We start from the raw sequence: 27,901 nt of genomic DNA, 5'->3' as shown, positions 1-27,901 counted from the left end.
GGGGGGATCCCTGTGGAACTCCACATTCAGGTGTCCATGTGGCTGATGTACTCGAATTTGATGTCACTTGATATGAGCGTGTGGTTAGGAACCCCTTGAACCAATTGAGAACGTTGCCTCCGATACCGAAGTATTCGAGGATATGCAGTAGAATTCCATGATCGACCATGTCAAAGGCGCTAGACATGTTGAATTGTAGAAGTAGTATGTTCTTGCTGGTTGCTATCATTTGTTTGAATTTCGTCATGAGCGTGACTAGTACTGTTTAAGTACTGTGGTTAGAACGAAAACCTGACTGGGAGTCGTGTAGTATTGAGAACTTGTATAAATAGTTTGTGAGTTGTTTGGTCACCATCCCTTCTGTTGTTTTGGTTATTAAGGGAATGGATGCTACTGGTCTATAGTTGGTTAGTTCGCTAGCATTTTTCTTTGCATCTTTGGGTATGGGGGTGAGTAGAATGTTTCCTTTCTCCTTCGAGAAGATTCCATTTTGTAGCATAAAGTTCACGTGGTTCGTTAGGTCTGTTATGAATTGTTGAGGTGCCATCGTTATAAGGTTGTTTGGGCATATGGCCAGTTTACAATGAGATTTGGCGACTCTTTTAAGCGTTTGTGTGATGAGATTCTCCGATAGCATCTCAAATTCAGTCCAAGTTCAATCTACTGGGTGTGCTCCAGGTTCTGGGTCTAGACAGTCTAAGAGTACAGCGTATCCGATGGGGCTGACAGGTATTTTGGCTCGCAATTGTATGATTTTCTCCTTGAAGTATTTCGCGAGGTTGTCGGCTCCTGGTACATCTTTACTATTATTGGTGACTGGTGTGGTGTCTAATAGTTTATTCACTAGTTGGAAGAGTTTATGTGTGTCCTTGTAGTTTGGTCCAATTTCAGTTTTGTAATATAGTCTTTTGGTTTGTCTTATGGTGTATTTATATTTTCTTCGAAGTTGTTTCCAAGCATTCAATGTGGAGTCGACTTTCTTTTTGTTCCATGCACGTTCTAATCTTCTAACTTGTGTTTTGAGTTTTTTCAGTTCTTCGTTGAACCATGGTATTGAATTCATTCCATGTGCCCCAATGAAAGGAGAGTTTAATTCTACTTCCATTAAAACACCAGGCTTCCCAAGGCAGATTACAACAGCAGTTAAGATGAACCTATCAGGAAACAGAATATCCTCAGTGAAATTTGGACATCTGTATTGTATAGAACAAGAACAGTGAAGAAAAATTAGCTCAACCTATAGAGTTTATAATTGCAGTTTCTACCAGCTACAATATTTTTTGAAGCTGTTTTAGTGATATTCAATTGTTATTTCTTTTCTCCTTCCGCTTTTAAGGCACTACCTATCTAACTGAAATAGCTTTAGACTTGCTACAAATGGACCAACAATAAAAAATGACAAGGTGGAGGCAGCAGCTCATAAGTTTGCTTGCTTTGTTTCGAGTGAACGGCAATGACGGCTGCGCAGGGGAGTGGACACAGATTAACCAAACTGGCTTCCTTGTTTACAGTGGACTAGATAGGCTCAATTCCACTCCTATTAAAACCTCCTTGGGCAGCTCTTCCCACCCCCCCCCCCGAGACTTACATCTTTCGCGTTTCACCCGCAGCCTCTCTACAGTCCGCGTGGTCATTTTCAGTGCCCTGAAGCATTCTCCGTCCAGCACCGGCGATTCAGATAGTCAGCCTTCTTTATTTATTTATTTATTTATTGTATTTGTATCCTACATTTTCCCACCTATTTGCAGTCTCGATGTGGCTTACATAGTATTGTTAACATGGTTATTCCAGTATGTTAGGTACAATTAGTATTGTGTAGGGATTAGTTAAGGGAAGACAGGAGAAGGAAGGGATTTAATAGGCTATTTATAGCAGGTGTGCTTTCATAGCTGAATGGGTTGGTGTAGTGGATTAGTGTGGCTGTAGGTTCTCATTGTAGGCTTTGTTGAAGAAATATGTTTTCAGTGTTTTGCGAAAGATAGTTATTTCGTCAATTGTTTTCAGGTTTGAGGGTAATGCATTCCATACCTGTGTGCTCATGTAAGAGAAGGTGGTGGCGTGCATCAGCTTGTATTTTAGTCCTTTACAGCTGGGGAAGTGCAGGTTGAGAAATTTGCGAGATGATCTGGTGGCGTTTCTGGGAGGTAGGTCCACGAGGTTTAGCATGTAAGATGGGGTGTCTGCGTGAATAATTTTGTGTACAATCGTGCAAATCTTGAATGCAATGCGTTCCTTAAGTGGGAGCCAGTGAAGTTTCTCTCTTAAGGGTTTTGCACTTTCATATTTATTTTTTCCAAATATGAGTCTGGTGGCAGTATTCTGGGCAGTTTGGAGTTTTTTGATAGTTTGTTCTTTGCAGCCAGCGTACAGTGAGGTGCAGTAGTCCAGGTGACTTATTACCATTGACTGTACCAGGGTACAGAAGATGTGTCTCAGGAAGAAAGGTTTTACTCTTTTGAGTTTCCACATGGAGTAGAACATCTTTTTCGTAGTGTTTTTTACGTGGGTATCAAGAGTGAGGTTTCGGTCAATGATGACTCCAAGAATCTTCAAGTTTTGTGAAACAGGAAGAGAACAGTATGGTGTGATTATGGTGGAGAAGTTTTTTGTGTTATATTGTGAGGTAAGTACGAGACATTGTGTTTTTTCTGCATTAAGTTTTAGTTGGAATGCATTAGCCCAGGTGTGCATTATTTGGAGGCTTTGGTTGATCTCGTTAGTGATTTCCTTTACTACTACTACTACTACTTATCATTTCTATAGCACTACAAGGCTTACGCAGCGCTGTACATCATACACAAAAAGACAGTCCCTGCTCAAAGAGCTTACAATCTAGATAAGACAGGTAAACAGAGAGAACAATTAAGGGTAAGGGAATAAATAGGTGAGGTAAAAGGACAGGGCAAGTGAGTAGTGGTTAGGAGTCAAAAGATGTGGGCTTTAAGTTTGGCCTTGAAAACGCCCAAAGACGGGGCTAGACGCACAGGCTCGGGAAGTCTATTCCAGGCGTGAGGTGAAGCAAGACAAAAAGAACAGAGTAGAGGAGAAGGGTACAGATAAGAGAGATTTATCTAGGGAGAGACGAGAGTGGAGAGGTAATGGGGAGCGGCAAAATGAATACACTTATAGGTCAATAAGAGAAGTTTGAACTGAATACGGAAACGGATAGGAAATCTAAGGGTAGCACCCCCTTATGAGGCAGGCATAAGGGGGTGCTGCCACCTGGGGCAGAAATGTGTTAATGGGTGAGATTTCCCTTCCTTCTCCCTAGGAAAATCCAAACAAACATAAATAAATATCCAAAATCCAAACAAACATAAATAAATATCTCTTAGGCCCCGATGCTGAAAACTCCGGCGTTGTTCTGAATAGTGCCATAAAAATACCACCAGAACAGCACAGAACAATTCCCTAATAATCAGTGCTAATGAGATGCAAATATAGGAAGCTCATAGCATTGAGAATTAGGGAGTTCGGCAGGAGGATTTTGCTTGGCACATGGGCAGAAGAGTTCCATGGTAAGCTCGGCTCCTGTGCGTATGCGCCTGGTAAAACCTGAACATAAAGCACACATTGACGTGGTTTCTACGGCTAAATATAAGTATTTTTTAAATATTTATTTTTATTTTATTTATTTATTTATTTTATTTGTTACATTCGTAGGTTGGACGCTTATATTTAGATGCTAGGAAACAGACACCAATGTGTGTTTTCACTTTGGGTGTTTTTAATTGTTTTTTTTTTTTTAGCATGGGCGCTTTAAATTTAGATGCAGGAAACAGACATCAACATGTGCTTTCACTTTGGTCTGCTGTTTCTCAGGACCAACGCTTAAGGGCTTCCACGGGCTTTCTTCTGCTTCCAAAGCAATCACAACTGGCAGATTTTGGTGAAAGAATCATGACAGAAGCATGATAATCATGAGAAATCCTCTCTTTCCAGCATCCACTCCAACCTGGCGTTAATTTTGCATCAGTAAGGCAGTTTTGTTTCGGGTACTGTTTTCTGAGCATGGGAGGAATACACAATGAGCTTGACTACATTAGCATGCTGCTTGCATTGTTTGTCTGCATGTTTGAATGGGATGTAAATTGTGACGTCATCTGCATATATGTAGGGGTTGAGATTTTGATTGGCTAGAAGTTTGGCTAATGGTATCATCATTAGGTTGAATAAGGTTGGTGAGAGGGGGGATCCTTGGGGAACTCCACATTCAGGTGTCCATGGGAGTGATCTGTCCGCGTTCACTGTTACTTGATATTATCTTGTGGTTAAGAATCCTTTGAACCATTTGAGAACTGTTCCTCCTACTCCGAAGTATTCTAGTATATGTAGTAGTGTTTCATGGTTAACCATGTCAAAGGTGCTGGACATGTCGAATTGTAGGAGGAGTATGTTGTTACCAGTTGCAATTGCTTGTTTAAATGAGTTTATTGCAGACACTAGAACAGTTTCGGTGCTGTGATTTGACCGAAATCCTGATTGAGACTCGTGCAGTATTGAGTGCTTATCTAAGTATTCAGTAAGTTGTTTCGTCACTATGCCTTCCATGAGTTTGGTTATAAGTGGAATAGATGCTACTGGGCGATAGTTGGTTATGTCCATTGTGGTTTTCTTAGTGTCTTTCGGTAGCGGAGTAAGTAGGATGTGTCCTTTATCCGTGGGAAAGAGCCCATTTTGGAGTCTGTAGTTTACGTGGTTCTTGAGGTCTGTTTTAAATTGTTTGGGTGCGGATCTAATTAGACTATTAGGGCAAATGTCTAATTTGCATTGCGATTTGGCATATTTTCCGAGCCAATGTGAGATTTCATTTGATGAAAGCTTGTCAAAGCTGGTCCAAGATCGGTCTGCTGGATATTCCCCGGTTTTTGGGACATTCAAGGATATTTGTGTAATCCGTTATATTGGTAGGTAACATGAGTCGGAGCTTTGATTTTTTTCCTTGAAGTAATTTGCAAGATTAGTTGCTGATGGGGTATCAGTGTTGTTGGAGGTGACCGTATTAGTGTTTAGGAGATTGTTTACAAGTGAGAAGAGTTTATGGGTATCCTTGTAGTTTGGTCCTGTTTTGGTTTTGTAATACGTCCTTTTAGTTTGTCTGATAGTGTATTTGTATTTTCTTTGTAGTTGTTTCCAGTCTTTGAGTGCATTTTCGTCTTTTTTCTTTCTAGTCTTCTGACTTGGGTTTTTAGTTCTTTCAGTTCTTCGTTAAACCATGGTATTGAGTTTTTTCTATGTGAGGTTCTGGTTTGGAGTGGTGCTATATTATCTAGTATTGTTCTGCATCTGTTATCCCATTCTTGAAGAAATTGGGATGAGTCTGCTGGTGTTGTCCAATCGTCGGTGTATACTTGTTGCCAGAATTTTAGTGGGTCTATTTTGCCTCTCGTAGTGTAGGTTTGTTGTTTTTGTTTTTGTTGTGTTTTTTTGTTATCCATTGGAGTGACAGGTTTGCACTGTAGTGATCGGACCATGGCCTGGCTGTCCATTTTGTGTCTGTTAGTGTGAGATTTGGTTCTGATGAGAATTTGTGGGTGGTGATATCTAGTGTATGTCCTTTGTTATGAGTGGGTTGTATGTTTTGCCAGCGTTGGAGCCTCTCCTCAGGCACATCCCACCTCTGTGGAAAACAGGAGGTTGCATTACAGTAGGCGGGACGCGCCTGAGAGGCCCCAACGCTCGCAAGAAGGCTGACTATCTGAATTGCCGGTGCTGGACGGAGTACGCTTCAGGGCTGTAAAAACGGCCAAGCGGATGGGAGAGGCAGAAGAGACAGGAGAAGCTCTCAAGGGAGGGAAGAGGACAGAGGTAGAGAACGATATTGGCATGTGGCGGCAGTGCTTAGGCGCCATTTTTTCTATGTCTGTTTGGGGGAGCAAACACTCCCCCTGCGCTCCCCCTAGCTACGCCAATGGCTATCTTAATTCATAAGCTCCTAGCTTTTACTCTGCATACTCTATACCAAGACCCGGAGGGGAGATCTGTTTTGATAACTGAAGGTCTCCAAGGGACTAAAGTGGCTCTTTGCAATGTCTATGCCCCGAATGTTTATTCTCACAAATGTTTTGCCCAGCTTTCTGCTAGACTTTCTTCCTTTGATGAGTATGAGTTCATTGTAGGTGGGGACTTTTTTCCACAAGTGACCCCACTATAGACTGTCTCCATGCTAAAAAAAAAAAATAGAGAATCCACAAAGCGTGGAGAACTCAAAGAATACCCACGGATACTTTGTAAAACAAATAGAAAAGTGGGCACAAAACCATGAGTCCCAGAGACTGGATCACAGTAAAGCTAAAACCAAATTTTATTAATTAGTATATTTGACTCGACACAACCGTTGTGTTTCGGCCAAAAGACCTGCATCAGGAGTCTAAATACTAAAGTAGACAGCTAATGATGATCCAGAATAAGAAATACTGGTGCAAGTGATCCGTTCCACGATTCGATACAAAGGTCTTTTTTAAGACCATTTATAGACTATTCGTCAGTATTTCTTATTCTGGATCATCATTAGCTATCTACTTTAGTATTTAGACTCCTAATGCAGGCCTTTTGGCCGAAACACAACGGTTGTGTCGAGTCAAATATACTAATTAATAAAATTTGGTTTTAGCTTTACTGTGATCCAGTCTCTGGGACTCCTGGTTTTGTGCCCACTTTTCTGTTTGTTTTGAAAAAAAAAAAAGCAGCTAAAGATCAAGGCACTAGAGGAGTTAAATTATTGTCATCTACCCTGGGACTCCTTGACGTTTGGCAAGTATTACATGGGAATAGCACATTTTTTTCACATCCACCGTGCCTGTTTAGATTATATTCTTCTTTCTCAATCGATGTTGCAAAGGGTGTCACAATCTTTTATTGAACCAGCCCTTCATTCTGATCACTCCATGGTGGGGGTCACCGTGACGATGGAATTAGAGCCCCATGCTGGCGTTGTAGATACAGTGGACCCTAGGGTGTACTTGGAAGCAGCCAAAGCGGTACTGTGAGGCAAAATCATAGCATACTCCTCTAGGGTTTGTAAGGAACAGGAGAAAACTCTTAACGAGGGTGGCTAGGAGGGCTTTCCTATCAAAGGCTGCATACTTCTCTGCAAAAGAGGAATTGCAGGACCTGATGAATAAGCGTGCACTCTCTAGTATTAAATTGTATGAGTACAAGATATATAGATGGGGGAATAAGACTGGTAAGCTTCTAGCTAATTTAGTCAAATAGCACGCTGGCAAGAATTATATTAATAAGATTAAGGGGCCCCAGGGTGTCCTCCATACTCAGCAACCTGATATCCAACAGGCTTTCGTTCACTTTTATGAATCTCTCTTTAATAGGGGCACTTTTGATATGGCAGCCTGTGAACGTTTTTTTCAGTCCCTTGAGTTGCCTTGCCTATCTGCCTCTCAGGTACAGTCTTTCAATGCCCCTATTACGGGACCTGAAGTTCAAGCAGTAATTAAACAATTAAAATTGACTAAGGTTCCTGGGCTTCATGGTCTGGCCACAGAATTTTATAAAATCCTGCAAGACCTACTTATTCTACGGCGGTGGGAGGCATGGCTGGTGGTTGGGAGGTGGGGATAGTGCTGGGCAGATTTATACGGTCTGTGCCAGAGCCGGTGGTGGGTGGCGGGGCGGGTGGTTGGGAGGTGGAGATAGTGCTGGGCAGACTTATACGGTCTGTGCCCTGAAAAAGACAGGTACAAATCAAGGTAAGGTATACACAAAAAATGACACATGTGAGTTTATCTTGTTGGGCAGACTGGGTGGACTGTGCAGGTCTTTTTCTGCCGTCATCTACTATGTTACTATTATGTTACTATGTTACTCTATTTATTGATATGTGCACACATGTACGGGATACTCAGGATATGGGTAATTTTCTAACATGTTTTTATCACAGTAATCCCAAAGCCTGGAAAAGATGCGGAGTTGGTTGGATCGTACCATCCCATATCTCTCTCCTGAACCAAGATATCAAGATCTTGGCCTCAGTGCTGCTGTCCAGGCTGAATAAATTTCTCCCCTCAGCTGTTGCACCCCAACCAGGCAGGCTTTGTCCCGGGGTGGTTTGCATCAGCTACTATTCTGAAGGTCATGCACACTTTACAAGAGGGTGTGGGGGTCCCGGGTGATGCTATATTGGCCAGCCTGAATGCAGAGAAGGCCTTTGATAAGGTCACCTGGCAATACCTCTTTTGAGTGCTGGAGAGATTTGGCATTCATGGACATTTTTTTAGACTGGGTTCAGGTGTTATATAGCCACCCTACCACTCAAATAATAATTAATGACGCAATTCGGTTCTTCATCTGCAAAGAGGAACTCGTCAGGGATGCCCTCTTCCCCCTTACTGTTTGTTCTTTCTCTGGAACCTCTTGCTGCCAAGTTTCGCCAAGACCCTGGGGTGTGGGGAATTACCGTTGTGGGGATCAAGTATAGGATAAACTTATTTGCAGATAACATGCTTCTTTTTATAGATAACACTTCCATTAGTTTGCTTTATATCATGGACCTTATATGCTGCTTTGGGACCTTTGCAGGTCTAAAGATTAATTTCTCTAAATCTGAGGTTCTGCCAATTTTTTGCTCTTGTCTCAGCACTAGGAATCCTAGGAATCCTAATTTCCTAATTTCCCTTTGGCGTGGCCCCTGCTCCTTGTGCATGCTCTTTCGGCATGTGCACATGGTGCAAGACTGCAAGTGCCTTGGTACAGAGTGATTGAAGTAGGCAATTGGATGTGACATCACCTTGTGCAGGGCTGGCAGGGATCAGGTGAGCAGGAGCAGAAAAATAGCAGCAACAGGAGGTAAACTGCCTGCAGCAACAAATTACAGAGAGCACAGTGAGGACAACAATAGCAGTAGAATTGAGAGTACAATCTAGCAAGACTGCAAGTGCCTTGGTATAGACTGATTGAAGTAGGCAGTTGGAAATGATGTCACCTTGTGCGAGGCTGGTGGTGATCGGGTCAATGAGAGCAGAAAAATAGCAGCAAGGAGGTAAAGTGCCTGTGATCTCTTCACTCTGGAAATGCTCATAGATGCCAGATTGGGAAAGGATGAAGGTATCATAACATGATCCTGGGTAATTTGCACACACATCTGTGTTCACTTGGAATTCATTGCAAATTCAATGAATGGTATGACTTCCTGTTTCTAAAATTGGCTTCATTGCTTGCAGTTGGTCTGAGGGTGATGTGGGTATAGTTTATAATGCCTAGTACTGATGGGAAACTTGCTGCCTCATAGAATTCAGTCATGGTCCACTGTTGATCTGCCTCATGCATGGAGAATTTGATGTAAACCAACTATAAAAAACCTCCCCAAATTATAAGTATGCAAAATCTACTAAACACATACACATACCTAAGCATACTCTGGAATCAAAGGAGGAGAGGCACACTTATACTTCAGTCCTTTGGAAGAACATTAACATTATCATATACGGAGTTCCTGATGAAGATTTTCGAAACCCTGCAGAGTCGGACCTGTTATGACTGTCTGTCTTTGTTAAATTGTACAGCGCTGCGTAACTCTAGTAGCGCTCTAGAAATGTTAAGTAGTAGTAGTAGTAATATTGAAGGACGCAATGAGTCAGTAGTTGAGAATCGCGTTGGGACGATTTGATGAGGTCAAATTGATATCCACATTCACTGGATCACGTCTTGTTGATAGAAACAAATCTAAGGAGATATCACAGCTGACATAGAAGAAACAGGGGTCAGCCTTCCCTAAAATTTAGTAAGAGCAAGAATATCGACAAGGATTGCACCTATTGTACCCATTGAGGATTCTCCTGACTACACATACACTAAGTGCCTTTTGATTATTTGACTTTTTGAATTGCTCATTATATGAACAGCATTCAATTATAGAGACAATATAATCACATTGTGACATAGATAGTTTTTGCGCACATCGGAAATATTTAGATGTGCAGGAGGTTTTTTACAGGAGCGAGTGTTAGGAATGACTTACTCGGTTCTGTGATTTGTGAATATTGTATATGGATGTATAGAAGCACATAAGGGTGTTTGGCATATAAAAAATGGGTCAGAAAAATACCCTAGAGAAGTCCTATGAATGAGAAACTTGTTCACCCTTAGAGGGCTTCCTACTAGGAGGTACCTCATTTGGGTGAGTTTAAAAATCTCTGAGGACATCTCTATTACTAAAAAAATTATATATTACTAGTGTGATCACCCAGAACCGTATTAGGTCAATCCTTTCACTATTTGGACTTCCAGAGTATGCTTAGGTATGTGTTTGGAGAATTTGATGCACAGGTTGTCTCTTCTCAGAAAACTAAGTAGGAATTGTGATATCCATCTTGAGGCAGCTACCTGGCTGAAGCCTGCAGCAGCTTCCAGAGGAGTTCAAAAGGTGCCTGTTGCCAGAAAAGCCATGGTAACCTTAGCATAGACTGGCAGGGCTTGTTCTCTCCAAGTGGTGGGCTCCAAATCCTCTTCAAGGTTCTGGCAAAGGTGTATTATGGTCTCCCTATTGAATGGGATCCTGGCTAAATAAATACTGCTCATCATTCAGGTCCATGAACCATGTTCTAGGCTTGTAGACCCACCTCTCTCTCTCTCTCTCTCTCTCCTCTGTTGCCTCCACCTCTGTCGTGCCAGAAGTCAGGCAGAGGAGAATAACTCAACAATACTCATGCCTCTCCACTGCAGCCACACAAACACATAGCAGACAAACAATGAGACAATAACAATCACAGAGACACACCCAGGACAGACACCAGTGGCTGCAGATACACACACATACAAAAACACACAGAAACACACCCTTATTTAACATAGAATATAGGGCCAGGGTGCGGACTGAAAGGGGGGGAAGGGCAGGGATGGCAGGTGTGAAGGATAGATGGACAGAGTTGGAGCAGGTATAGGCACACACCAAAATCACAAAAGTGGTAAGAAATACAGAAGAATATACCAGCACATTTTCCAGGTCCAAAAAGACAAGTTCTCCTCTTCTTAGGCACTGTCTATAGCTTCGCCCACTCTCCACCTCATTCATACCTCCATTTTCTTCACAGAATAATGGGTGCAATAAGGAAGCTGCGCACCCGACTTAATGGGCTTCCAGAATCCCGGTTAGCATGCTTCCAACTTATTGGTGCCTAATCAGCTTATTTTTGAAAGAGAAAGATGCCCATATTTCGACCCAAATAAGGAGATGGGCGCCTTTCTCTCATGGGCACCAAATCAGTATAATCGAAAGCCAATTTTGGGCGCCTACAACTGCAGTCTGTCACGGGAACGAACAAAGTTGACGGGGCGGGGGGGGGGTGTCGGAGGCGTGGTGAAGACGGGACTGGGGCATGTTTATCGGCCGAGGAGAGATGGGCGCGCTCGGCCGATAATGGAAAAAAGAAGGGCGGCAGAAGCGAGAATTTGGGCCGCTTTTTTTGGACCCTTTTTTTTCACGAACAAGTCCCTCAAAAGTGCCCCAACTGCCCAGATACCACCGGAGGGAATCGGGGATGACCTCCCCTGACTCCCCCAGTGGTCACTAACCCCCTCCCACAAAAAAAAAAGAACTTTAAAAACTTTTTTTCCAGCCTGTATGCCAGCCTCAGATGTCATACCCAGCTCCATCACAGCAGTATGCAGGTCCCTGATACAGTTGTTAGTGGGTGCAGTGGACTTCAGGCAGGTGGAACCAGGCCCATCCCCCCTACCTGTTACACTTGTGCTGGTAAATGGGAGCCCTCCAAACCACCCCCAAAACCTACAGTACCCACATCTAGGTGCCCCCCTTCACCCATAAGTGCGATGGTAATGGTGTAGAGTTGTGGGGAGTGGGTTTTGTGGGGCTCAGCACCCAAGGGAAGGGAGCTATGGACTTGGGAGGTATTTTAATTTTTTTTGTTACTTTTTACAAGTGCCCCCTAGGGTGCCTGGTTGGTGTCCTGCCATGTGAGGGGGACCAGTGCACTACGAATCCTGGCCCCTCCCATGACCAAATGCCTTGGAGTTGTTTGTTTTTGAGCTGGGCGCCTTCGGTTTCCATTATCGCTGAAAACCGATACTGCCCAGCTGAAATCCGCCCAAATCCGATGCATTTGCCTGGCACCAACCGTATTATCGAAACAAAAGATGGACGCCCATCTTTTTCGAAAATACAGTCTGTCCCGCCCCTTCGCGGACCCGTCCTCGGAGATAGGCGCCCATGGAGATGGGCGTTCGCGTTCGATTATGCCCCTCTAAATGACCCATCCACACCCAAGTTGGGTGCCAAACCTTTAGAGAATATGGGGGATAGTTCACAGCTCCATCCTTGCTCTGTCTAAACTGTGTCCTTGGGAAAATCTATGTGCAAAACATATAAAAATAGGTGTACTTTTTCCATGCACCTATTTTTATGCATTTATATCCCTATGTAATTGAATTAAAAGCACTTTTCTGTGTGTAAAACATGTTTTACATGCAAAAAATGCTTCATGAAATCACCTCCACTTGTGTACCAGCATATTTTATAAAACACCCTCGCACATTGGAATTTTGCCTCTGCTCTGCCCAAACTGGGCCCCTGGGAACACCTATGCATGGTGCTCGTAAGTATACATGATCTTTCCAGTACTCATATGTATATATGAGCGTATTGCTTTCCAGGTTTGTACCCTGGTTCATAAGATCATGCACGGTGAAGCTCCGGGGTATATGTCAGATATCATTGACCTACCAACCAGGAACTCTACTAGCTCATCACGTACATTCATGAATCACCACTATCCAAGCTGTAAGGGATTGAAATATAAATTAACATATGCATCTTGCTTCTCCTACATATGCACGCAAATTTAGAATGAATTACCAAAACCCATAAAAATAACCCATGACACTGTGAACTTCCGTAAATTATTGAAAACCTATTTATTTCAGAAAGCATACAATAACAACTCATCCTAAATGCCAACCAACAAAATGTACCTATACAAAATGTATTCTCTAGGTCTTAATTGTTTATGCTAAATTATCTTGATTTCTAGTTTAATATTCCTAATTGTTCAAGTTAACCTGTTACGAATGAAGTTTAACCTAATACCTTTCAGTTCTTATCATAAGACGAACTTTTCTTCCTGTAACCAATCCACTCTGTCTCCTCTTCCTCAACTATGTATTTCTCCTCTCCGGAACTGGTAATCACCACTTACAAAACTATGTAAGCCACATTGAGCCTGCAAATAGGAAAATGTGGGTTACAAATGTTATAAATAAATAAATATATATATATATATGCCCATACAGCTGTACAGTTCTATTAAAGCTCTTTTTTCACAGTGTTAAACAGGCTTTACACTTGGAAAAACCTTTATAAGTTACCTTCTGAAAGTACTCATATTTTGTTGGTTACTCAGAATTCCACCTGTATAGCATAACCAACACCTAGAGGGTTTTATTTGTTACTAGTAAGGAAGGCCCGTTTCAAATCGCAATGAAACGGGCGCTAGCAAGGCTCCCCTCCGTCCCTTTGTGTCTCCGTGTGTCGCCAGCCCCCCTGCAGCCTCCGTGCGAAAGTGTGACCCTGGCCCTTTTGGCACGCCCCCCGTGTGCTCCGCCCTCGACGTCATCGCGTTTTGACGCGAAGGCGGAGCAGAGGTACAGTGCAGTACAAAGTTAGAGCTGAGAATGTGCTCCGCCCTCAACCTCATAACGTTTGACGCGAGGGCAGGGCCCACAGACTGATTTTCTGTGGCTTCAGAGCTTCGAACTTGGCTTCAGTGACGTCAGTGCAAATAGAACGTTGAGGGTGAGTTTTATATATATAGATAGATATTTCCTCTGAATCAATGAGCTTTGTTTTGATGTTTCTTATATAGGCAAATCGTTGGATAAGAAACAGAGAAACAAAAAATGGTTTAAAGGTAATTAAACTCACTGACTCTGGTTTTCTACGTACCCTTGAAAATGCAATTCGACTTGGTTTGCCAGTCTTATTAGAAGAGGTAAGTTTCCATTTCCATAATTTTTTGCATGTTTTTTTAAAATTTCTGTTAAAATTTCCTTATTGTATGTTATATATTGTTATGGCCCAGGCCTAGTCAGGACACCCTGGCCCAATCATCCAAGGCTAGGACAGTCTTTGCCCAGGCCACCAATATAGGGAGGACCTAGATGAGAAAGCCTCTGAATCACCTGCCCCCAATGGACCAAACACTTTCCTGGTTCTGGAGAGGCAACCTCCCTAATCCTTTTCATCTGCCACTACCTCTGAAGATGACATTAATATCAGCCATCAATAATAGCAGAGATGGTGGTAGATCAAGAGAATCTGTTGTTGTAATCTGTTCCCAGTGCTAAAGAAAAATTTGTACTTAGTCCTGTACTTAAGACTAGAACCTTCCATTCAAAGATTTAAAGCTGGCTTAAGACTTTTTTTTTCTTTGCCAAAACATTCCGTTCCTGAATTGTATTTTAGAAGCTTGGGCATCTGTTGGTGAGGTTGGGAGTCTGAGTCATGCAGCTACAAACTTATGATGTTGTTTATTTTTTTATTTTGGCACTTCTGTCCTTTTTTTCCTATCGTTGATAGTAATTTCTTTTCTGATATACATTTAACATAATTTTTTTTTGTAAACTGTTTAGATAAATAGTTAATGGGTGGTATATCAAATAAAATTTGAACTTGGTATTCTTGAACTGGGCATTTTATTGGTCTGTCTTGGAAGTAAGTGATTTGAGGATTGTGTGGTTTTAAGGTTCTCCATTTGTTGAGGACCCAGGCCAGGAGTGTTCTGGTCGGATTTTCAGGCCAGGCATACCCTTATCCACTGGAAGTACACTGGTTCATTGTGTTCAGGCCTGAATGTATGGGTCATGATTTTTATGGCCCAGGGTACCAGGTCCAAGGCTGCCTTTGCCAGGAGTACCTTAACTCAGCGTGGCTAGGCTATGGTTTTCCTGGCCTGTGCTCCATAACCCTTGGTATCTTTGGGTGCTGTTCCCACTGCTACAGCAAGTTTTATAAAAATTGAATGGAAAACCTTGCTGTTAGAAGATAATTTTATAACAGGGCACCGAGAATAATAGGGCAGGAAGGTGCCTATTTTTTTTAGCTATATTATAAAAACACATGGATGCCTAGCAGAAGTTTTAGAGAAACAATGCCTAGATTATGGTTGCTGGTATTTATATCTCCTCAAGAGCAGGTCTAATATTAGTGCAAAAAGTAAACCGTGTCTCCTTCAATGTTCCTCCTAACCCCCTCCCCTGCGCATACCTACTGTAGGTGTGACCTAATTTTATAAGAGTTCTTTGAAACAACATTTTGGGGCTCATTTTCAAAGCACTTAGACACACGTGGAGGGGCATAATTGAAAGGAACGTCCAAGTTTTGTTGAGAATGTCCTCGCAAAATGTCCTGACGGAGGGGCGGGGAAACCTGTATTATCGAAACAAGATGGACGTCCATCTTTTGTTTTGATAATATGGTTAGGGACGTCCAAATCTTGAAATTTTAGGTCATCCCTAGAGATGGTCGTCCCTAGACTTGGTCGTTTCTGATTTTTGGCAATAATGGAAACCAAGGACGTCCATCTCAGAAATGACCAAATGCAACTCCTTTGGTCATGGGAGGAGCCAGCATTTGTTCGGGATAAGGTATCTTGCAAAGATACCTCACAAACAGGGAAGATAGGGTTTCTGGGTAATGAGGTTGCACAACAGACCGTGGTAGGCCAGGTGCCCTTAAATACAACTAAAGATCAGACAAAAGATGGCAAATCAGTAGTGTCCAGTACTAAGCATCATGCAAATAGGAACAACAAACATACTCTGAAATGTCTCTATGTAAATGTTAGGAGTCTAAGAAATAAGATGGGAGAGTTGGAATATATTGCACAAAATGAAAAATTGGATATAATAGGCATTACTGAGACCTGGTGGAAGGAGGATAACCAGTGGGACACTGTCATACCGGGGTATAAAGTATATAGTAGTGATAGGGTGGACCGGACTGGTGGAGGAGTAGCATTGTATATTAACGAGAGCCTTGACTCAGATAGATTACAAATTCAGCAGGACACAAATCACACCCTTGAATTATTGTGGGTTGAAATTCCATGTAGAAAAGGGAAAAGGACGGTGATAGGAGTGTACTACCGTCCGCCTCGCCAGGATGAGCAGGTAGATGCAGAAATGATAAAAGAAATCAGAGACGCAAACAAAATGGGCAATGTGATAATAATGGGTGACTTCAATTATCCAAATATAGACTGTGTAAATGTAACATTGGGACACGCTAGAGAGGTACAATTCCTTGATGAAATCAAGGACAGCTTTATGGAGCAGCTGGTGCAGGAGCTGACGAGAGAAGGAAAAATTCTAGACATGGTCCTTTCTGGAGCGCATGATCTGGTGAGGGACATTATGGTACTGGGGCCGCTTGATAACAGTGATCATAATATGATCAGTTTTGATATCAACCTTGAAGTAACTATACATAGGAAGTCAAATACATTAGCGTTTAACTTTAAAAAAGGAGACTATGATAAAATGAGAAGAAAGGTGGAAAAAAAACTTAGGAGGACAACTGAGAGGGTAAAAACTGTACAACAGGCATGGACGCTGTTCAAAAATACCATCCTGGAGGCCCAGGCCAAACATATTCCACAAATTAGAAAAGAAAGACGGAACTCCAAAAGACAGCCGGCCTGGTCGAAAAGTGAGGTGAAGGAAGCTATCAGGGCTAAAAGAAATGCCTTCAGAAAATGGAAGAAGGAACCGTCTGAAAATAACAAGAAGCAGCATAAGGAGTGTCAAAGCAAATGCAAGGTGCAGATAAAGAATGCCAAGAGGGATTACGAAAAAAAGATAGCATTAGAGGCAAAAAAGCATAGTAAAATTTTTTTTGGTATATTAAAAGCAGGAAGCTGGCAAAAGAATCTGTTGGGCCGCTGGATGACCGAAGGGTAAAAGGGGCGATCAAGGAAGATAAAGACGTAGCGGAGAGATTGAATGAATTCTTTGCTTCGGTCTTCACCGAGGAAGATTTGGGTGGGATATCGGTGTCAGAAATGATATTTCAAGCGGACGAGTCGAAGAAACTTACTGACTTCACGGTAAACCTGGAGGACGTAATGGGGCAGTTCAGCAAACTGAAGAGTAGCAAATCTCCTGGACCGGATGGTATTCATCCTAGAGTTCTGATAGAACTGAAAAATGAGCTTGCGGAGCTACTGCTAGTGATATGCAATTTATCCTTAAAATCGAGCGTGGTACCAGAAGATTGGAGATTAGCCAATGTAACGCCGATTTTTAAAAAAGGTTCCAGGGAAGATCCGGGAAATTATAGACCGATGAGTCTGACGTCGGTGCCGGGGAAAATGGTAGAGGCTATTATTAAAAACAAAGTTACAGGACTTCCGGTGACGTCAGCAACCTCGATGGCAACCTGAACCCGTCGCTCCAGCTCAGCCCTGCTAAAATCGCTACTTTTTTGCTATATAACCGGTGGACCTTACCGCGAAACGAAGGCAGGAGGAATATACAAGTGGTAGTTACAGAAAAGAAATGTCACAGAAATCGAAAATCGTAGATGCCAAAGCAGGAGTGTGTGGCAGCCTCCGCAATGCTAAAACCGCTAGCAGCCATGCTTCATCTCGGGAGGAGGAGGCCTCAGATTTTGATTCGGCTCACTCCGACGAAGATACTGGAAACAGTAAGGATTCACCGTTTACCAAAGTGCTTCGAGACCTCCGTAAAGATTTAGCTCGCATGAAATCAGACATTGTGGAACGCATTGAAAATGTGCGAGGTGAGATCAAGGAAATTGGTAATCGAGTGGAGGATCTTGAAGGCCGGGTGGACGAACACGTGGAACTGATGAACCAAATGAAAGAGAAGGAGGTGGATTTTGCTAACCAAATGGAGGAATTACAATATAAACTTGATGATATCGAGAACAGAGGGAGACTAAATAATTTACGGTTTTGGGGCATTCCGGAGGCTGGAGATCAAGATGTTCCCAAACTAGTACATGAACTGTGTAAGCATATTTTGAAGGGAAATCCAGACCAACAGGTCCCGGAAATTGAACGAGCCCATAGAACGCTAGGCAAGTCGCTCCCTAATAAACCCAGAGATATTGTGGTTCGCTTCTGGAAATACTCAGAGAAAGAACACCTATATGGCCTGGCTAGGCAACAAAAGGACTTGTGTTTTCAAGATACACCTATTTCGGTATTTCAGGACTTATCAGCCTATACTTTACAACAAAGACGAAATATGAAACCGATTCTGGAGGTATTGGGGCAACATAACATAAAATACCGATGGGCTTTTCCCTTTGCAGTATGCTTTATTATTGCTGGTAAGCTACACAAAGTTCGCTCCCCAGAGGCAGCACAGCAGATTCAACAAGCAGCAGGTATGATGGGGCCGACTTCAGAACTACACTTGGAGACTACTGTTGACAAGAGAGATAAAGTGCGACAATGGCAACAAGATTTTAATAAGGCAAAGAAACCACGGCTGACTATGCACAATACTTGACTGTAATATTGCTCCAAAGTAGGGCTGTTGAAAGAGTGAGCGAAGGTTGACATTTTCTTCTTCATTTCTTTATGATCTATATTTACAGCGGAGATAAGTCTGTCGATTATATGGATGATGTCATGCGGGGTTGGGCGGAGGTGATGTGGGCGGGCTGTATACTGTGGGGGTTGATCTTGCTAGGAAGTGAGTAAGTGGACTCCTCAGGGGAATTCTATTTCTCGTGGAAGTTTGTTACTCTACTTATGAAGGGGATAGGGGAGGACGGGAGGTGGGAGGCTAGAGGGGGATGGGTCAAGGGGAAACGGGAGGGAGGGGCATTACAGTGTTCGCAGGTGACATTTAGACATGTAAATGATTTTTCTTTTTTTTTTTTTTTTTAATATACTCTATGGCATCTACTTTAAAGATTATGACTTTCAACGTCAAAGGCCTAAATGCTCCTAGAAAACAACAGCTGATTTGGCAAGCGATAAATAGACATAGACCCCAGGTGGTTATGTTGCAAGAAACCCATTTGAAAAGGGCACATGAATACTTGTTTAGACATGTTTATTATTCTAAGATTTATTTTGCCTCAGACATATCTGACAAGAAACAAAGAGGGGTAGCGATATTGCTCCAATCTGACCTGCCTATACAAATCCATCAGGTGAAAAGAGACCCAAAGGGCAGATATCTTCTACTTAGGGGGACATTTGAAAATCAGAAGGTTACTTTGGGATCTATATATGGACCAAATACTAATCAACCATCCTTCTTTCAATTACTTAAGAAACAAATACATACAGTGCTGGGAGGTCAGCTTACAGTATATTGGGTGGTGATTTCAATGCCACTCTATGCCCCGAAGTGGATAAATCGGGACGCAACTCTGGTAGTGACAAATTGTTAGCCAAACACTTTACTACTTTTGTCAGGGATATGGGACTTTTTGACTCTTGGAGAGACATGCACCCTACTGAGCGTGACTATTCTTTTTATTCTCCAGTACATTCTACATATTCACGGATTGATTACTTGTTGGTTGATAAGTTATTAGGAGATCAACTCACAAAAGCACATATAAATAATATTACTGTGTCTGATCATGCTCCTTGTGTGATACAACTGGATTGGCAGACAGGAAAACAGTGGGTAGGGCACTGGACACTAAATAACGGGCTGTTAAAACAGGAAGCAGTTTGTCAGGAATATGTAAAGGTCCTGAAGGAATACCTGTCTTTTAATTTAACCTCAGGGCCCTCGATTGCTATAGTATGGGAAGCCCTTAAAGCAGTATCCAGAGGTCATTTTATTAAGGTAGCCGGAAAGCTTAAGAAACAGAGGTTGCAGGCCACCTTGCAGCTAAGAGAGAAAATTGAGAACCTAGAAAGTAAACATAAAGTCACAGGCTCTCTTAAGATATATAGAGCTTTGCAAGCTGCCAGAATACAACTAGATGCCTTGCTAGCTCAAGACCTTGAATATATTAATGAAAAACTAAAGCTTCACACATATACCACCAGAAATAAGATCAGTAGGCAGCTATTAAATTGCGAAACCTAAGGGCAGATCATAATATCTATCTTTTATTTATTTATTTATTGCATTTGTATCCCACATTTTCCCACCTTTTTGCGGGCTCAGTGTGGCTTACAATATATTATGAATAGTGGAAATACAATTTGTTAAAAAAAAAAAAAAATTCAGGTTATGGATTACATTAAGGAGAGTTGACGAAAAGAAATCAAAATCATAAGGAATCAATCAATTGGGAAGAACAATGGGACAGTAGAGGTGAGTAGAGGTGCGAGGTGCGAGTAGAGGTGCGAGTGTGGTGAGATTAAGGGTTAAGGGTTCATAAGTGGATGTATTAATGTGTTTCTGAACAGTGAGTGTGACCTTTATGTGTTTTGGTTCTTTCCGTAAATTTTCTCAAAAAGATGTGTCTTCAATGCTTTGCGGAAGTTGGTTTGTTCATGGATCGTTTTCAGGTTCCGTGGAAATTTGTTCCAGTACTGCGTGCTCATGTAAGGAAAGGTCGTTGCGTGTAACGTCTTGTATTTCAGGCCCTTGCAGTTAGGGAAGTGGAGGTTGAGGAAAGTTCGGGATGATCTCTTAGCGTTTCTTTGTGGTAAGTATATTAAATCAGACATGTAGGCTGAGGCTTCTCCGTGAATGATTTTGTGGACTAATGTGCATACTTTGAAAGTAATGCGTTCTTTGAGTGGGAGCCAGTGTAGCTTCTTTCGCAAGGGTTTTGCACTTTCATATTTTGGTAGTCCGAAGATAAGTCTGGCTGCTGTATTCTGGGCTGTTTGAAGTTTCCTCAGGATTTGCTCTTTGCAGCCTGCGTACAGTGAGTTGCAGTAATCCAGGTGGCTGAGTACGAGGGATTGTACTAGGCTACGGAAGACGGATCTTGGGAAGAATTGTCTTATTCTTTTCAGTTTCCACATGCAATAGAACATCTTTTTGGTTGTGTTGTTTGCATGGGTTTCAAGTGTTAGGTGGCGGTCAATAGTAACTCCAAGGATTTTTAGCGTTTCTGAGATTGGAAGGTTTATGTTAGGTGTATTTATAGCGATGAATTCCTTTGTGTTGTATTGGGAGGTCAGTATCAGGCATTGAGTTTTTTCTGCGTTTAGTTTCAAACGGAATGTATCTGCCCAGATGTTCATGATGCGTAGACTTTGGTTGATTTCATTGAAGATTTCTTTGATGTCTTGTTTGAAAGGGATGTATATTGTTACATCGTCGGCGTAGATATATGGGTTAAGGTTATGGTTTGATAGGAGTTTAGCCAAGGGGGTCATCATTAGGTTGAAGATGGTTGGTGATAGAGATGATCCTTGTGGTACTCCACATTCAGGTGTCCATGCAGCCGACGTGGCTGAATTTGATGTGACTTGGTACGAACGTTGGGTTAAGAACCCCTTGAACCAGTTTAGGACATTTCCTCCCATGCCAAAATATTCAAGTATGTGTAGGAGGATTTCGTGGTCTACCATGTCGAAAGCACTAGACATGTCAAATTGTAGGAGGAGTATATTGTTACCTGTTGCAATCATTTGTTTGAATTTAGACATGAGGGTGATTAGTACTGTTTCTGTGCTGTGATTCGATCGGAATCCTGATTGGGCATCATGCAGTATTGAGTATTTGTTTAAATAGTTAGTGAGTTGTTTAGTAACCACTCCTTCGGTTATTTTGGTTATTAGTGGTATGGACGCTACTGGTCTGTAGTTGGTTATTTCCCTTGCACTTTTCTTTGTGTCTTTGGGTATAGGGGTGAGTAAAATTTTTCCTTTTTCTTTTGGGAAAAGTCCATTTTGTAGCATGAAGTTTACGTGGTTTGTTAGGTCTATTATGAATTGTTGAGGAGCTGATTTCATGAGGTTACTTGGGCAAGAGTCTAGTTTGCAGTGGGATTTGGCATATCTTCTCAGTGTTTCCGAGATAAGGTCTTCTGATAATAGTTCGAATTCGGTCCAAGTTCTGTCTGCTGGGTATATTCCGTCTTCTGGGTCTAGACAATCTAGGAGTGTGGCATATTCAGTAGGGCTGGGGGGTATTTGGAGTCTTAATTGTATAATTTTCTCCTTGAAGTATTTCGCGAGGTTGTCAACGTCAGGTATATCTTTGTTGTTGTTTGTGACTGGTGTGGTGTCTAGCAGTTTATTCACGAGATGGAATAGTTTATGTGTATCTTTGTGGTTTGGACCTATTATTGTCTTATAGTGTAGTCTTTTGGTCTGTTTTATGGTATACTTGTACTTCCTCCGAAGTAGTTTCCAAGCGTTTAGTGTTTGTTCGTCTCTTCTTTTGTTCCATGCTCGTTCTAGTTTCCTGACTTGTGTTTTAAGCTTTTTCAGCTCTTCAGTGAACCATGGGTTTGATATTTTTCTGTGTGATGTTCTGGTTTGGATTGGGGCAATTTTGTCTAGTGTTGTTGTGCGTAGGGTGTCCCATTCCTGGAGGAATTGGATGGTGTCAGCGCTGGTTGACCATTCGTTCTGGTAAATCTGTTGCCAAAATGTTGTTGGGTCTATTTTTCCTCTCGTGGTGTAAGTTGTTCGCTCATGTTTATTGATTGTGTTTAAGTGTATTTTTATCGTATTAAGGGACCCAAAGGAGAGGTGCTCCGAACATCTCCAGAGATTAGAGCCCGTTTCAATGAATACTATGCTAAGCTTTATGCCGGAGATGGGGGTATACAGGAGGAGAGTATTCGGTCATATTTGCAAAAAATGGCTTTGCCAACCTTAACACAAGATCAACAACAAGTGCTAGATGCCCCTATTGGCATGCACGAGGTACTAGCAGCTATAAAAACCTTGAAAACAGCCAAATCACCGGGATTGGACGGCTATACGGCTGAATTCTATAAAAAAATTTGCCCCTTATTTGGCACCTGTTTTAACAGATGTGCTTAATGCAGTAGGGAATGGCGATAATCTCCCGCCAACTATAAAAGAGGCATGGATTGCAGTGATCCTGAAGCCTAAGAAGGAGATGACTGAGTGCTCTTCTTACCGCCCCATCTCTGTGCTCAATGTGGATGTCTGCATCCTAGCTAAGGTATTAGCAAGTAGATTAACAGAAATTCTGCCGACCTTAATACATCCAGATCAGGTGGGTTTTGTTGCCAATAGACAGGCCTCAGACAATATTAGACGAACTCTGAATGCTATGTATATTGCCAGGCAGAATAAAACACCGTATTGCCTATTAAGTGTGGATGCTGAAAAAGCATTTGATAGGGTGCATTGGCCATTTCTACACCAGGTTTTGCAACAGTTTGGATTTGGTTCTAATTTTAGGGACTGGATTAAAGAATTATACACTCAGCCAAAAGCAGGGGTAAAGATTAATGGGCAGATATCCGCCTTCTTAGAGCTGAACAGAGGAACACGCCAAGGGTGTCCTCTATCCCCACTTTTATTTGCTTTAGTAATGGAACCACTGACGTGGGCTATTAGGAATCATCCAGGGATAAGGGGAGTGAGGGTAAAAGACTGGGAATCAAAGGTGGCATTGTTTGCAGACGATGTCCTCTTAACCCTTACCTCACCTTTAGATTCTATACCCTAGGTTGTATGTGAATTGGAAACTTATGGACGGGTGTCTGGATTTAAGATTAACTATGAGAAAACGGAAGCAATGGCAGGTGGTATGACAGAGGAACACTATCAGCTTTGTAAGCAACTATATCCTTTGAGGTGGGTGACTAACCTGCTTATAATCGAACGAGAAAAACGCCCAAGTTCCGACCTAAATCGGGAGATGGAAGTTTATCTCACAAAAACGAATAACGCGGTATAATCGAAAGCCGAACTTGGACTTTTTCAACTGCACTCCATCGCAGAAGCGTACAAAGTTGACGGGGCCTGTCGGAGGCGTGGTGAAGGCGGGACTGGGGCATGGTTATCACCCGAACAGAGATGGGCGCCTTTCGCCAATAATGGAAAAAAAGTATGCGTTTGTAGCTAGAATTTAGGGCACTTTTCCTGGACCCTGTTTTTTCACGAATAAGGCCCCAAAAAGTGCCCTAAATGACCAGATTACCCCCAGAGGGAATCGGGGATGACCTCCCCTGACTCCCCCAGTGGTCACTAACCCCCTCCCACCACAAAAACTGATGTTTTACAACTTTTTATTTTCACCCTCAAATGTCATACCCACCTCCCTGGCAGCAGTATGCAGGTCCCTGGAGCAGTTGTTAGGGGGTGCAGTGGACTTCAGGCAGGTGGACCCAGGCCCATCCCCCCCTACCTGTTACAATTGTGCTGCTTAATGCTTAGTCGTCCAAGCCCCCAAACCCACTGTACCCACATGTAGGTGCCCCCCTTCACCCCTTAGGGCTATAGTAATGGTGTAGACTTATGGGCAGTGGGTTTTGAGGGGGATTTGGAGGGCTCAACACACAAGTGAAGGGTGCTATGCACCTGGGAGCTATTTAACCTTTTTTTTTGTTTTTGCAAAAGTGCCCCCTAGGGTGCTCGGTTGGTGTCCTGGCATGTGAGGGGGACCAGTGCACTACGAATCCTGGCCCCTCCCACGAACAAATGCCTTGGATTTATTCGTTTTTGAGCTGGGCGCTTTCATTTTCCATTATCACTGAAAAACAAAAACGCCCAGCTCACAAATTGTCGAATAAAACACGGACCCGTTCTCGGAGATAAATGCCCATGGAGATAGACGTTTTCGTTCGATTATGCCCCTCCACGGGTCTTAAATATTTGGGGGTTTTCCTTACTGCTTAATTACAGGGCATTACTGAGGCCAACTATATACCGTTATTGAAAGACATCAGAGAGGAGAGATGGGAGCCCCTTGGTTTGTCCTGGTTTGGGAGAATAGCTACAGTGAAAATGAATATATTACCGCGATTACTGTATCTTTTCCAGGCCCTGCCACTCCCTATTAGTGACCATGTGCTTCACTCCCTGCAGATACGATTGCAGAAGTTTATCTGGAAAGGAGGTAAATCTAGAATCCACCCCTCCATAATGTATACAGACCGTAAGACCAAGGGTGGTTTGGGGATCCCTAGAGTGGATTTATACCATAGAGTGGCTCAGGTTAAATCCGCAGTGGAATGGTTTCAAGAAACCTCTCACAAACTTTGGGTAAAGATGGAACAATATATACTACATAGCCCTTTAAAGTTAGGTCATTTACTCTGGCTGCCGCCTAAACATCGTTGTTTGGGGGAGGAGGTGAGCCCGATCATTGAGTTTACTTTATCTTGTTGGGATAAAATGGAACGTTTAAAACGAGTCTGTTGTTCTCGGTTATCATCTATTGCTTGTAATTTAGCATTTCCATTAGGCTGCTCACGCTCAGTTTTTACTAGATGGAAAAGGCAAGGGTTAGATCTATGGGGACAGTTGATCAATAAAGATACTTTTATATCATTCCAGGAATTGGCAGATACATACAGGTTACCTTCAACAGATCATTATGCCTACACTCAATTGATTCATTTTTTGTCATCAGAAGGCAGACGTGCCTATTTATTTGGTGACGTGACCTTTTTGGAAGAACTCTGTGTTCGGGAACAAGGGACACGAGGCCTTATCACTTTGATTTACGGGCACTTGCGAGATAACCTGTATGTTAGCCATAAGCACAGGGTGCTGTGGGAGAAAGAATTAGGGGTGAGTTACTCGGCAGAGGAGTGGCAGAGAATGGAGAGGCGTTCCGTACGCATATCTCCAGCCGTAAATGTTCAAGAAAATGTAACAAAAGTACTATACCGTTGGTATCTAACCCCGGTAAGGTTAAATCATATGTTTGGATCGGCTTCCCCGACTTGTTGGCGTAAATGTGGCCAACGTGGTACATTAGGTCATATTTGGTGGACATGTTACAAAGTAAAAGCCTTCTGGAAAGCCGTCCAGGCCCGGATTGGATATTGGGTGGGAGTTGAGATACCATATGACCCTGCTCTATTTCTGTTTCATAAAACTATCCTGGGGGTGAATGACTATGGTCAAGTGTTAATCAAACATTGCTTATGTGCGGGCAGATTGCTTATTGCTCGCTCATGGAAGCAAAAAAATAGCCCGTCTGTAGTCCAGTGGATGACCCTACTGCGGAACATTGCAGAGAGAGAACGATTGATGGCAAAAGAGAGACACCAGTTGTCGAAATGGACTAAGATCTGGGAACCTTTGGATATACCGAAGACTTAATGAGCTATAGAGAAACATCTGATATGTTGAATTACTGTTACCTTAGATACTGTAAGGGGGAGGGGGATTTGGAGGGGGTTTTTGATCAATAACGTGGAAATGTTTTGATGCAGATTGTACAGGGGGAAGAAGGGTGAGAAAAATATGTAAAACAACAAGAATACTGAATGTTTTATTACTCAATGGATGAGTATTGAAGAAACAAGGTCCCAGTTTTACAGTATATACTAGAGCCTGTGAGCTTAATGTTGTGGCTGTATTCACATTTTGTCTTACTTGTTCTATAAAGATTCTTGTTTAAATTAAAAAAAAAAAAATTACAGAGCACATCCGAGGACATGGATTACTGAGACCGAGTCAGCACGGCTTTTGTGTGGGGAAATCTTGCCTGACCAATTTACTTCAGTTGTTTGAAGGAGTAAACAAACATGTGGACAAAGGATATTGTGTAACTGGATTTTCAAAAGGCGTTTGACAAGGTACCTCATGAAAGGCTACAGAGGAAATTGGAGGGTCATGGGATAGGAGGAAAAGTCCTATTGTGGATTAAAAACTGGTTGAAGGATAGGAAACAGAGAGTGGGGTTAAATGGGCAGTATTCACAATGGAGAAGGGTAGTTAGTGGGATTCCTCAGGGGTCTGTGCTAGGACCGCTGCTTTTTAATATATTTAGAGATGGGAGTAACTAGTGAGGTAATTAAATTTGCTGATGACACAAAGTTATTTAAAGTCGTTAACTCGCGACAGGATTGTGAAAAATTACAGAAGGACCTTACAAGACTGGGAGACTGGGCGGCTAAATGGCAGATGACGTTTAATGTGAGCAAGTGCAAGGTGATGCATGTGGGAAAAAAGAACCCGAATTATAGCTATGTCATGCAAGGTTCCACGTTAGGAGTTACGGACCAAGAAAGGGATCTGGGTGTCGTCGTCGATAATACACTGAAATCTTCTGCTCAGTGTGCTGCTGCGGCTCGGAAAGCGAATAGAATGTTGGGTATTATTAGGAAAGGTATGGAAAACAGGTGTGAGGATGTTATAATGCCGTTATATCGCTCCATGGTGTGACTGCACCTTGAGTATTGTGTTCAATTCTGGTCGCCGCATCTCAAGAAAGATATAGTGGAATTGGAAAAGGTGCAGCGAAGGGCAACTAAAATGATAACGGGGATGGGACGACTTCCCTATGAAGAAAGACTAAGGAGGCTAGGGCTTTTCAGCTTGGAGAAGAGACGGCTGAGGGGAGACATGTTAGCGGTATATAAAATAATGAGTGGAATGGAACAGGTGGATATGAAGCGTCTGTTCACGCTTTCCAAAAATACTAGGACTATGGGGCATGCGATGAAACTACAGTGTAGTAAATTTAAAACAAATCGGAGAAAATATTTCTTCACCCAACACGTAATTAAACTCTGGAATTCGTTGCCGGAGAACGTAGTGAAGGCGGTTAGCTTGGCAGAGTTTAAAAAGGGGCTAGACGGTTTCCTAAAGGAGAAGTCCATATACCGCTACTAAATGCACTTAGGAAAAATCCACAATTCCAGGAATAACATGTATAGAATGTTTGTATGTTTGGGAAGCTTGCCAGGTGCCCTTGGCCTGGATTGGCCGCTGTCGTGGACAGGATGCTGGGCTCGATGGACCCTTGGTCTTTTCCCAGTGTGGCATTACTTATGTACGTATGTACTTATGTAGTGCACTGGTCCCCCTGA

The 27,901-nt window shown here is 42.5% G+C and overlaps 1 protein-coding gene across 1 annotated transcript in view; it reads left to right on the top strand.

Moving 5' to 3' along the window:
- DNAH6 (dynein axonemal heavy chain 6) overlaps nt 1-27,901 on the top strand; it is a 2,906,060-nt gene that overhangs the window by 1,895,731 nt on the left and 982,428 nt on the right. Inside the window, exon 58 of the mRNA XM_030192089.1 lies at nt 13,833-13,958. Within this exon, the coding sequence (XP_030047949.1) occupies nt 13,833-13,958 (126 nt within the window). The remainder of the gene's footprint in view (nt 1-13,832; nt 13,959-27,901) is intronic.

This window comes from Microcaecilia unicolor, chromosome 2, assembly GCF_901765095.1.
Source record: "Microcaecilia unicolor chromosome 2, aMicUni1.1, whole genome shotgun sequence".
Classification (NCBI taxonomy): domain Eukaryota; kingdom Metazoa; phylum Chordata; class Amphibia; order Gymnophiona; family Siphonopidae; genus Microcaecilia; species Microcaecilia unicolor.
Note: the sequence above shows the minus strand (reverse complement) of the source record. Positions and strands in the feature narration are given on the sequence as shown.